The 13,207-nt window shown below is 38.9% G+C and overlaps 1 protein-coding gene across 1 annotated transcript in view; it reads right to left on the reverse strand.

Moving 5' to 3' along the window:
* The window catches only part of ERBB4 (erb-b2 receptor tyrosine kinase 4), a 568,512-nt gene that overhangs the window by 114,627 nt on the left and 440,678 nt on the right, over positions 1 to 13,207 (reverse strand). The window contains exons 17-19 of the mRNA XM_032189886.1: positions 4,370 to 4,502; positions 1,579 to 1,701; positions 346 to 444 (exon numbers count right to left, since the gene is read on the reverse strand). Coding sequence (XP_032045777.1) covers positions 346 to 444; positions 1,579 to 1,701; positions 4,370 to 4,502 — 355 coding nt within the window. The remainder of the gene's footprint in view (positions 1 to 345; positions 445 to 1,578; positions 1,702 to 4,369; positions 4,503 to 13,207) is intronic.

Genomic DNA, 13,207 nt, shown 5'->3' on the forward strand with positions numbered 1-13,207 from the left:
AGTTCTTCAACTTCAGAGAAATAGCACTGACCAGATGAGGTGTAACCTTGTTTTTCCGTTAGCATTGCTACCACAGAAAATGCTACGGATATGCATTAACACGGCTTGTCAAGGACTAACAGAAGAAAGGAGACTGACGACATGAAAAATCCCAGCAACTGGTTTTCTAGGGACGCTGTGTTGTAGCACTCGTTAAACATCAGCATGATATTGGTACTGTGTACAAATCTCCTTGTAATATTTAAATATAAGGAAAAAGAACTGACAGGAATTCTTCTTTACAACCTCTGTGGACTGAAGAAAGATCCCCCCAAGACTCAAAGTAGCTGCTCAGCTCCTACTTACATCCATAAACTCCACATTGGCTTTGGGACCAGTGGTCTCGTTAAGGATCTTAATGGCCACAGGAATCTTTACAGTTTCTCCTTCGGGGACCCAAATACCCTAGAAAGACACAGAAAAGTGACAGAAGACTAATAAGACAACAATCATAAAGATTTCACTCAGTTACATTTCTTTTTGATGTATTTTGTCACATTATGCATCATTATGCAGTTCAGTTGCAAACATCGGAACTGAGAATACACAAAACAAGCTATAAAAGAAACAAGGAAAAAAATCTCACAATACTACTTCTTACACCAAAACTCAACCCTTATGTAAAGTGGAATGTTAATTAAAAGCTGAGATAGCTAAGAAGCAAACCTTGTAATTACAATTCAGCCTGTCTCTTGGGCTACTTTACCATCGCTCTTATCTAATCTATTCTGTGTTCCTGGGAATCTTGTGTTACCTGTCTCTATCATTTTATAATTTTCAAATTTATTATTTGAAAAGTGTTGTGGTGACGTTGTTGTAGTCATCTGATCTGTACTTCTTCCATTGCCGCCCCCAGTTTGGAGACAGACACCATATCTATGCTCCTCCAATGCCCTGGACTATCACCTTTATTTGACAGGTATGGGTTCCTCCCAGAGGGTTTAGTGATTGGTTTGACTTGCTCCTTAAGCCCTACTTCGTGCCTTTTGAAATTGAACAGGACCAACAGATCTAAAAAAAAAAAAGTAAATAAAGTCTTTTTCCCTTTGGGTTCTGCTCCTTTATCCAGATTGTTCTGGAGTGCATTAACATAACCAGTATTTCCTACGAAATTGGAAGAAACAGAAGGTACTAAAATTTAGATAATACTGCATAACATCATATAACAGCTATTACACGATCTATTTGTGAAATGAGAGACAAAGTTTATCTAACTTCTTAGAACTGTACTGTAAAGCCATCACGTAAGAACAGAACAGCCAACATCAATACTGCATTTAAAATCAGCAGCAAGATGTTCTGGCTTGTGTGGTCCTTTTGCATGCAAGTATGCTCATGGCTGACACTCCTTTTCTCACCAAGCAGTCATGTACATGAGCCTGCCTAACACTGAAGTCTTAAGCCCACTGTTCTATCAGTCTCCCAAATACATAGGGCTCATGAATCTACCCACAGTAGAAGATGCCTTGCTGCAATGCAGAACTCGACTGTTCCCAAGTTAAATGAGGCCAGTCACCGCTGCACAGAGGGTTCTCTTACCTTGTATACAGTTCCGAAGGCTCCAGAGCCAAGAACTTTGACTCGTTTCAGTTCAGTTTCCTTCAGGATACGAAGCTGTGCTTGGTTGGGTGCTGTGCCACTTGGAGTTAAGGGTTCCACAAGCTATGAAAGGAAGTCCTACAATGTTAAGTATCTGAAAGTGTGAAAACCTTTTTTTTTCAGTTTACACTGAAAACAATCAAGCCAGTTTAACACTGAAGTAAGACAGTGAGGACTACTGATCTGCCAACTTCTGCAGGAGTCTCACCTTTAAAAGTAAATCAATCAAATGCTAAGAAACTGAGTGACACGATAAAGAAAGTCCTCACTCACCATGTGATAATTTCCACCAGGAATTGCATGATGGAATTACGAACCGGAAATTGAATTGGTGTCACAGTAATGCACCCAAGGACTTTCACTAATGGAGGCAGTATAAATATTTTCCACATGACAGAAATACAGCATTTATTATCAGCACACCACATTCTATTTTTGCCTATTTTAGTGCCTTTTAAGTTGGCCATATTTCTTCTAAATAACTCTGACTTAATGGATCATCACATTCTTACTCTGTTCTGGAGAAGGGACTACTCTTCTGAACTTCTGCTATACTGTATAAGAGGACAACTTTAAGGAGAAAGCAACTTAAAGCAGACAAGCAATTGTAACAACCACTAATTTACTGGGGGGGCGGGGGGAGAAAGGCACAATTAAGCAATTTGCCCAAGATGACAATCATGTCCCAAGAAATCTTTATAAATGAACCACAATAGCACATTCAGTTAAAAATGCTCTCAGAAATCAACATGGTACCGTGTCTGCCAGGAAAAAAAAAACAAAACAAAACACCAACCTATGGTTCTTTAAAAATAAATTAAAAGCAAATGAAAAGGACAACATTCTAAACAATGAAAAATAGCCTGTTCCTTTACAGGATGAGAAAAATAATTCAGGGCTACTCCTACTCTAATTGGTTTCACAGCACTGCAGTATTTCAAAGTTGTCTGTTTACAAGGCTAAATGCTCTGTGCTCTGCAGTTTTCCAACTGCTGCTATGGCTCTTTGAGTATCATGGACTACTTCATCAGTTGACCAGATTACTCTGGCTCAGGTAGGAAGACTGTTAACTGGAAATTACTGGAGTATGGAAACATAACAAAGCCAAACAGAAACAAGACAGGTCATCATAGAAATAATTTTTGAGATGCCTTTTTTTTTTTTATATAAATAAAATAATTCTCTTTCGTCCTTCCTGTTTAGACACCCAATACTAATGCAATGAAGGAAAGAGGGCTCACTATAAAAGAGAACCAGGCAGACTGGAGGAATGCTTCGGTACTTTCAGTTTGTGAAGAGTGAAAACAGCTTCTGTGCTACAGGCCACCAACACACGTATGGCTGGGAGAAGTAGTATTGTGTGCCCTAAAAGAATTCCTTGTAGAATATTACTGAGAATGACTGATAGAAAGATAGGTCTGTCATAGCCTGCAGCTAGAAACAGAGACTCTAGCTGAAGCTCTGTGTGTTTATTTCAGGATACTCCTGATTTAATTTTCCATTTCTAAGCCAAGACAACAGCCTCCCCACAAATTCAGTAGAAGACCGTAGTCCCTCAGTAAACATCATCAGCCACAGCTTTTATCTGATCAGAGAACGAGGACTTCAAAGCCAGTACCTCACTTATGCAACACAGTCTACTTGCTTTTGCTTAAATAGGGGCTGATATGATGTCAACATTTACCTATCTAAAAGCACTTAGTTAAGCGTTCCATAAACCTGAACAGTATTTAACAAACAACACAAATTCTAGGCAGGCATAAAGGTATTTAGGAAAACAGATTAGGGATGCATAAATCATTTGCTCCAAGGCGCTACAGTGGAATTAAGTGGAAGCAGGACCCTTAAAATAACAGAGAACAGCACTGTTAACAAAGCCCTATTGAAGTATCAGTCATTAACAGTATTTCCAAGCTTTATCATCTCACAGGCAGGAGCCCTTATTTAATATCATCATCAAAGTGTCTCAAAGTACAGGACTGTGTAGACGGTAGTAACCACTTTTGCTGTAACTGACAAAGACTAAGTATTATGGTTAAGAATATTTCCTAGATTGCCTCCTCCACTACCTGCAAATTGAAGAGCAGAACAGAATGGACGCAGCTTTCTGTCCTATATAACTGTTACGTGCTTTTGGCAGCAGAACTGTGAATCTTACTTGTTTATGCTCTGGAAAGTGTCTTGGCTTATTAAAGCACATTATTACTACTGGACGGAACTAGAGGCTTTGACAAAATTTGGACCACAAAGGCAATACAAGTACTGGAGCAAAGAGTGAGTGGCAATACCAGCATCTAAGCATTCCTAATGAACTTAAGTTATTACCAGACATCATTAAAGTAACCTACTTCAATCAAAGTTGACTTCAGTATGCACTGGATGAAATCTTGTCATTTTAAAGCACAAGAACTACTGAATATATTGATGAACTGGGACAGAATTTCAACAGAGAGCAGGATAAGAGCTTAAAAATCTGGTGGAACATGGCTATGTGATCATGTGGATCTTTTTTAGATATGAAAAGCCACAGATTCATGTATGTACGGAAAATTAGCACGTTGAAATAGCATCATTCACTTCATCAGTTTAGTCCTGCACAAGTTAGCAAAAGATTTCTACAGACCTTTACGGTAACTGGATTAGAGACCTCAACATCCTTAGTACAGAAGCAGAACAGTTTTGCACACCTTCCCAAATTTAAAGTATTTTGTGAGAAGGAACACATGCTCACCTCAGTCTCCAGGAACCTTCGCAACGCTCTCTTCTTCTTAATGCTCTTGCGCCGAACATACACAGCAAATGTCAGGCCCACAATGACGATGATGAAGAGGCCACCAATAACTCCAGCAGCAATCAGAGGGGTTCTAGCAATCAGAATCAGAGACTTCATTATTAGCTAGGTGACAGACCAAAGAATGGCTAGGTACATAAAATATAATCACTCAGAAAACAATTTATGTTGTAACTGTTTTACAACAGTTACTTAGTCAGTCCAAATAGCAAGTCAGGGGAAACACATTAACATGTGTTACAACTATTCTTGTTTTTTAATCTATATACCAGGTTCACTTTTTTCAAACTGCCATGCACATGTGAAGAGTTGTGTGGACAAGGAGACACAACATGCACTTTGATGGCAAACGCAAATCTGCAATGGCAAAATGAGGATACAAGCATCTGGAGTTCTCCTGCAAGAGGTTTACCCATGCTTACTTTTGGGTCCAACTAGATTAACTCGTGGAATTGTGCATTTAGAAAACCAACAACCAACTAACAAGAATTGCCTAACCTACAAAAACACGATGTGCCTTCCTGAGTCTAGGGAAGCAAGGAGCATCATACACAGACCCTTTACTCAAATGGATGATATTTACACTTGAACAAAGTAATTCATTACTAGTACCACACACCCTCAGTTCACTACCATTGCACAGGACTATTTTGGTGATGGTTGCACCCATCTGGTTCTGCTATTAGCAAAGCCAAATCCCATATCAGAAGACAGCTGGTTGGGGCCAAAAAACTTCTGTGTGTAACAACAAGCTAGGGTCAGCATTCCCACAGAAAAAGTAGTCGTTCCCCCACAACTCCTGCAACACCTTTCATCTCTCCAGGACCTTGAGCAGCATCAGCTGCAACTACCAGCTTGTTTTTTCCCCCAGACATAAGATATAATAGGCTGGCATGGTGGTAGATACTCCACAAGCACAAAATAAAAACCGTCTCAGAGATTCACGCTGACTTAGTTGTGCACATTTGGAAATCCCCCCCACACTCAGTGGAGAAGAACAGGCTCCTGACAAAGAAAAAGTGAAAGCAGCATGTGCTCTCAGTTTTGTTTGTCTCCCCTTCCTCTGCAGGTTGTACAGCAGCCTCCAAACCAACACCTGAAATTAGGCATTTTCACAGAATGCCAGCAACTTACTAACATAAACACTTAGTGTTTAACATCCCAACGATGATGGCTGGACAGCAGCTGAAAAGATGGCTAAAAAGGAGACGGTATGACAACTGCAGAACATAAGTGGTGCAGAAATCACTGCCTTTCAACCATAGGAAATAGGTTAACAATTGTCAAGATTGTGGAACTATCACTGCTGTGGTTTAACAGTCTCCCCCTGTTAAGCCTGGATGATGATGAAAGATACATTATAGATTATTAATATTAAAAAAAAAAAAAGTAGCACACAGGTATTGAAAATTTGAAGGAGTCACTGACAGAAATAGTAAATTGATTTACCTGACCCTTATTGTTCTTTTATGTCCTATCACACAGCTGAGCAGTGGGACACAAAGCCATCTTACCTGGTTTGCCCTATGAAGGTGCATTACCACTGCGGACCATTCTGAAGCCCACGTCTGAACTGTCCTAATTGCCTGTCATTACTGCACTTTGCTTCAGAGAGATCTCAAAGCACTCAACCTGGATTCCTTTCAGATACCAACAAGAAACGTATTTCTGGAGTGTATTTAACATGCTCCAACTCCTAACTGCCCTTAAGCCCACAGGATCCAACCAGAGCTTACACAAAGAAAGACGCCCAGAAGCAAATGTAGGCTAGAGATTCGGTCAATCACCTGTTTAGTAGTCCAGATCCAATCCTGTTGTGGCATTCACTTCACGATAACCCAGAAAAAGCCTTATAATGGCGCACCTAATTATTACAACACTCTGTTTGAAGCACCATTACCACGTTTTCTCAGGTAAAATGCATTAGCAACATGGAATGCTTTAAGGCCTATTATAGTTCCAAGACTACTATGGAAACTGTAATGCCTGCAAATATGGAAGCTGAATGTTGTTTAGGTATAAAACAGATTATGATGTTCGGGAAGTACAAATCCAGTACTGCTAGATACTGCTTCTTCACCTAGTCTGGCCTTAAGACACATCTTCCTTTTTAGTCTCATCGATTACTCTGCCAGTGGAGTGCAGAACCCAGGTTAAAGGTCTTGGCATAGCCACCCGAAACAACACGCCTCTCTTCATTTTCCATCTGCTTTCCATGATACTGATGCCAGGAACTTGTTAATATGAACAAGACAGGCCACCAAAAGACTTTTATGAAGCCACTACTAATGCTCTTGAGCAGCATTCTTTTCAAACAATGTATGAACAATCATAGATTTTTTTTTTTTAACACTACCAAACCAGAGTGGCAAAACCAGGAGACCTCCTGACTTTGAAGTGCATTAATAGTAACCATCGTACCAGCTGCCAAAAAATAGTTCTATGATACTATATACACCAAAAATGCTCCAAAACAATGTTTAAATGAAAGACTATAAATAAACAATTCCTAAGAGGACATAATGCCTAGTCAAGAAAATAAAAGGAAGTTACACATTTCTTGCGTCCCTTTTATTGTTATAAAGTACAGAAGTTCAATATGAATCTTTCATGATTCATCATGTCAACTCTTGCTGACTTAAGAAGGAAATCATTATTTTTAATGGTGAATTGAAAAAAAGCTAGTGTTTGTTGTTGTTTTTTTTTTTTTTTTAAAAAAAGAACAAACTTCAAACAAACAAGCCTTTAGTCACTAACACAAAATATGCTCTAATTGTTTATTGCATCTGAATTTTCAGGAGCTACCATCTAAACACACTATTAAGCTTAAAAAGGCAGCAAGAGGGGAATGAAACAGCATATCAGTAAAGATGTTTTTCAATGCTGGAAGAACTAAAAAAAAGTTCTATGTTTAGCTCAAACAATGACCAGCTGCCTTCACTCCTAGGTCCACCATCCTTGCATAAAAATCATGACACATACAAACATCACAGACCTAGAGGGATGCAATTGTACACCATGCAACTTCTCCTCGCCCTACCAACACTGAGCTAAGTCCCAAAGTCAACAGCCATGAATTTTAGTTGATACACTAGCAAATGTCAAGTCACTGGCCTGAAGCTTTCTGGTATCATCAGCACGCTTCAGTACCACATCTCACTGGTGTTTCCAACCACACACAGAGATTATTTTCTAAGCATTTAAGCTTTTCAGTTGTCACTTTCCCCATTTGGGCTATTTTTACTTATGTTAATTAGGCTGAGTTTGCTTTTTATATTTTCTGCTAACATTTTCTGCTCTCCTGTATAATTTCTCCAGTGTTTTTGTGTGTGCAGTATCTCACGTTTAATACCCTGCTGAATTTCATTAAAATGCTGTTTACTTCTCTTTTAGATAATTGTTAAAGTTGTTTAACAGGGATCCTTGCAAGGTGTTACTGACCAGTGAGACAACTGAAGAAACAAAACCTTTCTCCCATTCTTTTTTTTTTTTTTTAAATCCAATCTTTTTTCTTTTTTCTTTTTTTTTTTTTTTCCACATGCACCTAACCATCAGTTCAGCTTCACAAACAAGCTGGACACACACAAAGCTCCTTATCTCCAGTGGCATTAAGGATTTAATCCATTTATATTACTATTACTGCCTCACAGCCACCTCTGTGAATCCAAGCGGCTCCGTTAGACCAATGCTAACTACTTTCCACTTAAAATTACTTCTATGAAAATTTACAGGAGCAATGTTAATGTTGTGACAAAAGCATCACCCTCAAAAAAGACATTTTTTTAAAGTCACCTTTAAAAGCAGACAGGCCGTATTTCTCTGTTAGGACTCAGAAAGTCTAAAATCAAGTAAAGGGAGTAGTCATTTGCTGGTCCTGCCCGTCCAACATGGATATGGACAGCCAGAGGTCGAATCTAGCTCATGTTTCTTTCAGCTTCACTATGGACTCACCAACAGAAACTGCTGATACAGAGGCCACCTTCCTTTACAAAATGAAAATCTACCCCAGAGGGCATAAAAAACCCTCTCTGCTAAGTGTTTCTGGATTTTATGCTCATCAAAATAGACTTACAAGTTCAAGAAATAGGGCTCTGAATTGCAATTCAAACCCACATGATTTGCTATCCCTCACCCCTCCACCAGCTGAGGACCGAATACCCAATTAATGACTGGAAAAGAAGGCAGCATGGGAGGTGGTGAGAGGGGGAAAAAAATTCACTACATGTGAAAAACTCAGCCTTCTCAACTGGAAGCTGCATCTATCTGTGGCTGAAATTTGAAAGTAAGATTATAATATTCCCTTAGGAGAAATAAATAATATATTTTTCTTTTTAAATGTATACGGTGTTTTCATATTTAGAAGCATGTAATATAAACTCCTGCGCATCAAATTTGAGACAAGAAGTTCAAAGTTAGCGTTCCAAGATGGACAAGGATGCTCAACAGGGGAGCTTGTATCATTTTACTCCAAAACATCAAGACATCTGCAATTCCCAAAGCGCAGAGAGTCAGGTATTAAAGCCTAATTACTGATTTCGATGAGTACATGGTCTCATACTCTAGACTGGAGAACACAGCAGCAGGAGGAAAGGAAATAGTACTGTGGTCCACGAAATAAAGCTGAGAAAGAACACCTGTTTTTGTACCTTTGGCATTAACCCATGTAATACAACATGTAAATGAATTGAGCTTGGAAGCCAAGCTGTTAGAGAGCTTCCAGTTCCCACCTCAACCTTCCCAGCCTTCCCCACTTTAAGATTATTTTTTTTTTTTTTATCTATACATCCAGACAGAAATCATTCTACCTTTGAATATTTGTGAAGTGGTTGCTGCTGGGAAATTTTCTTTTTCAAGGTAATATTTTTTTTCTGATGGACAATTCACACATTCTGCATTCCTCTCCCCTTCCCTCAGAAGGGAATTCAGGCAACTTTCAAGCTTAACTTTCAGAGATTTAACAGATTCTGCTAATCCTGGAACGATAATCTTTGTATTTAAAACATACAAGATAAAAAACCAGAGTGAGAAGCAAATCTGAATATGTTTTAAGAGCTTCTCTCTGCTGTGCAGCACTTCTCTGGCAGACCTCTACAACCGCAATTGCTCACAAAACAGTGCTCCTCAGGGCAGGAAGAATTCATCTACTATTCTTCACATCAAGATGTGCTCTGCTTTACATCTTTCCTTTCCAAGAACAAGACTCACTTCTCCCTTTCTCCGTGTAATCCGAGGATGTTTAAACACTGAACAAAATGTTCTCTTATGTTCAGATTAGCTTTTATCTTGTGTAAACACAAATTATAACAGCTGATCTCAGGATGACTACCAAATCTGACATTTAAATGTAGGTATTAAAATCTAGATATGGCCTAAATGTATTCCATCATACCATCAACTAGCTGTAGTTAAACTCTGGTGCCAGGTAGTTTTACCCACAACTTTTCAGCATAAGCACAATGTTGTAGTCCCCATCTAGGTCCATTCAGTAGTTGTACGTTTCTAGATCACTCAAATCGTGCACTTCAAAATTGTCACCACCTTTTTCAGCTGAGAGCCAGAGTTCTCAGCTACGTGCAGAACAGATGTGCCACAGATTGAGATGTCTTGTTGAGAGCAACTGAGATATAAGGATGTATCAAAACGCTTAATGCTGTGAGTGGCATAATTTTCTGAAGGCTTGTGCATATTTTGGTTATCAGAAAGCGTTTGCTGAAATGACGGTCAAAAGACAAGTAAATACATTGTGTCAATTCCTTGAATTGTAAAAGTATATCCTACTCAATTCTCAGTGTGTTTTTATTTAATTTAAGCAAAGATACGTTTCCTTATTTCACTCAGCAAAATAAATGGTGGAAAAATAAAAATTGAGGATAGCTTTTAAAATGAATTCGGGCTAGAATTCTGAGAATTCTAGTGTATTCTGAGAATTCTCGTGTATTGAGAATAATTTTTTGACATCCTTATTATCCTTAAGAACACATAGTACACACTGCATTTCTTGAAAACTAGTTTTAAATCCAAATGGTGATTTAAGTATTTTAGGAGAACAACGATGTTTCTATTTTCACCTTAAGTTACTAAGAACTGTTTTACCTCCCTGTTAATATAGCTGACTGGGAATAAATACTGAGATCGCTCTAACTGCAGTAGTAATACAGAGGCTTTTTGAGAGCTTCTCTCTCCCTATGACTGAAAGTCTATCTGACATCTCTTGCATCCCTGATATTTTCATCCTGAGATTTTTATCTTTTGCTACAACAACAACAACAAAGGAATGCTATTGTTAGGAACTTGCACAGTGACTTTGTTTTGAGGCTTGCGCTTTAAGTAAACGGATTAATGTTCCTTGTAAAATATGCCAAGTCAGGTCCCACATAATGTGGATTGATTTATCTGTGACAGAAAGCCAGTTAAATCCACTAGACCGGACTCACAGGTGAAGCCAGTTCATCAAGTAAAAGAACAATCCTCTTTATAAACTTGTCATATTTCCCATTTTCATTGCAAAGAGTAATATTTTGCTTCAAATAAAGAAAACCAGACCTGTAATGACCATGGGCACTGATGGACTGCTCTGAAAGTAAAACCATTGACATTAGCTTAAGGAGTCTCTCTCTGCATAAAGCATTACTGTTAGAGGCAATAAACTCAGGCAGCAGCACACAGGCTTCTCTGCAACCGGCTGTAGTCAACAGGTTCTACAATTATTTCTGTGTGCACACAATTATTAATAAAAACACATGCTTTTCTCAAACAGAAGCATAAGGTGCATTCTCCTGTATGATATGACAAGAGACCAGTCTGTCTAGCAGCACTGCTTTCTATTCACAAACTGTCAAAGCTAAAAGCACCACAGAGCTGAAGCCAAACACACCACATGGCTCGGGGAGCTGAGAAATACAATGCATTACATCAGGACGTAGCCAAACTTTCAACAGGGGCTGGCTGGGTCAGACAGGGAATAGAAATCTTTGCACAAATTTGGCCACTGAAACCGGGCAGGAACACTCCTTCACTATGCAACTGGCATTCAGGGCATATTTTATCATGTTTGTATCATGGTTATGTTTTGGTACCTATTGCATGTTCTAGCAGACACTGGAGGCCCATTACTGTCACCCTAAACCTGTACAACTTTTCAAGCAGACAGCCAAACTCAAGCCTTGGTAAGCTTAATGTATCTCAACTTGCTTTTCAGTTTTGCTCCGCTAGTGACAGCACAGAGGAGTGAATACTGCAGCCAGCACTAACAGCAATTCATTAGCATTTCAGGTGATGGTTTGATTCAGTCTTCTGTGCTCTTTTGTCTTTACACTTAACAAACAATCACAGAAGTGTCTGCTCACGCAAATATGTGGGAAATAATGTGTGGGGGGGAAAAAAAAAAAAAAAAGAGAGATCCCTGAGGACATGCACTCATGATGAACTAGTCATTCACTACGTGATTCTCTACAATATCTGGAACCCATCAGGAGAAAGTCACTTCAGTTAGGTGGTAACTCAAACTGTAAAGACCAGAGACCAAAAAGAAACATTTGAGAGTATTTTAACTAACCAAGACAAGTAAACCCATACGAATACTGTGCTCATATTTTTCCTCAACACTTTGCAAATTCCACTGGTAAGTGGAGTTTCAAGTGAACCTTAGCTGTAATTGAGCCATTCAATACATGAAATACCCAAATCCATACATGACGAAGTGAAATTTTGCTTCTAAGACTGCAGTGGTCTTTCAGAAGATTTAAGGAGCACAGCACAGTTTCAGTAGGTATTTGGCTCAGCGGTTGTGCACAGCAGACTCTTTCCTGTTTTGCTTTGAATCATCTGGGGCAGTGTTTGCTTGCACAAGCTGCAAGAATCTTTCATGGCAGCGAACTTTTACGGACTGTATTTGGGGATCAGGTCCGAGATTCCGTCATTGATTGCCTCTTTCTGAAGACTTCATGACTTCATGTTTCTCAGAGTCTGCTCATAAAAGACAGCCCCAACTCCCACCAGACCATTTCTGGTCCAGCAGTGCATCTACACTTCTCTGAGCAAGCCTCTTCACATGAGCGAGCAGACTGAAGTAGTACTAAGCTCAGCACTGGACAATGGCAGAGGGGGAAAAAAGTCAAAACAAAATGGGACATGATAAACTGATGAGAGCAGAACAGTCACACTGTGTTCCTGATCTTCAAGCATCATGTCATATCCAATCACTTGTTCTGTGATAAACGGAGAGCTTACACGGGTTTCAGCTGAGTTCTTTTTTTAACAAGGGATGACATTAGATCATCTTTGAAACCTATGTTCAAGATTGAAGTTAGAGTGCATGAAGATTTGTAGGTTCCTTTTTAACTGTGTTTGGAAATTTGCACCCATATATTGTGCATGTATTACATATATAAAGGACTAAGACTTTCCTTCAAAGTTTAAAGCAAAATACTAACACTCGATTCCACATTGGCATAAATGTTCTCTCGTATTTGAGGCAAAAATGCCTCAAAAATGGCCATGTTCCTGCTGTTAACTTGAACAAGTTATTTTAGCCTCTCCTCATTAAAGTTTCTAAATATGCAAAATTTATCTTTGTGGAGCATGGGAGGGAATAAATGCGGCCAGTGCTCATAAATATCAAGCAAAATGCAAGGTAGATAAAGATCAGGGCATAAGGAATTTTTATTTGAATATTCCTGATGCTGCTTTGGGATTTATAATAGTAATATTACAAGGATACTATCATGTCTGTTTAAATGCCCTACATAAATTACATCAATCGTTGGAAAATCCCATTTG

Source organism: Aythya fuligula, chromosome 6 (genome assembly GCF_009819795.1).
Source record: "Aythya fuligula isolate bAytFul2 chromosome 6, bAytFul2.pri, whole genome shotgun sequence".
In the NCBI taxonomy this organism is placed as follows: domain Eukaryota; kingdom Metazoa; phylum Chordata; class Aves; order Anseriformes; family Anatidae; genus Aythya; species Aythya fuligula.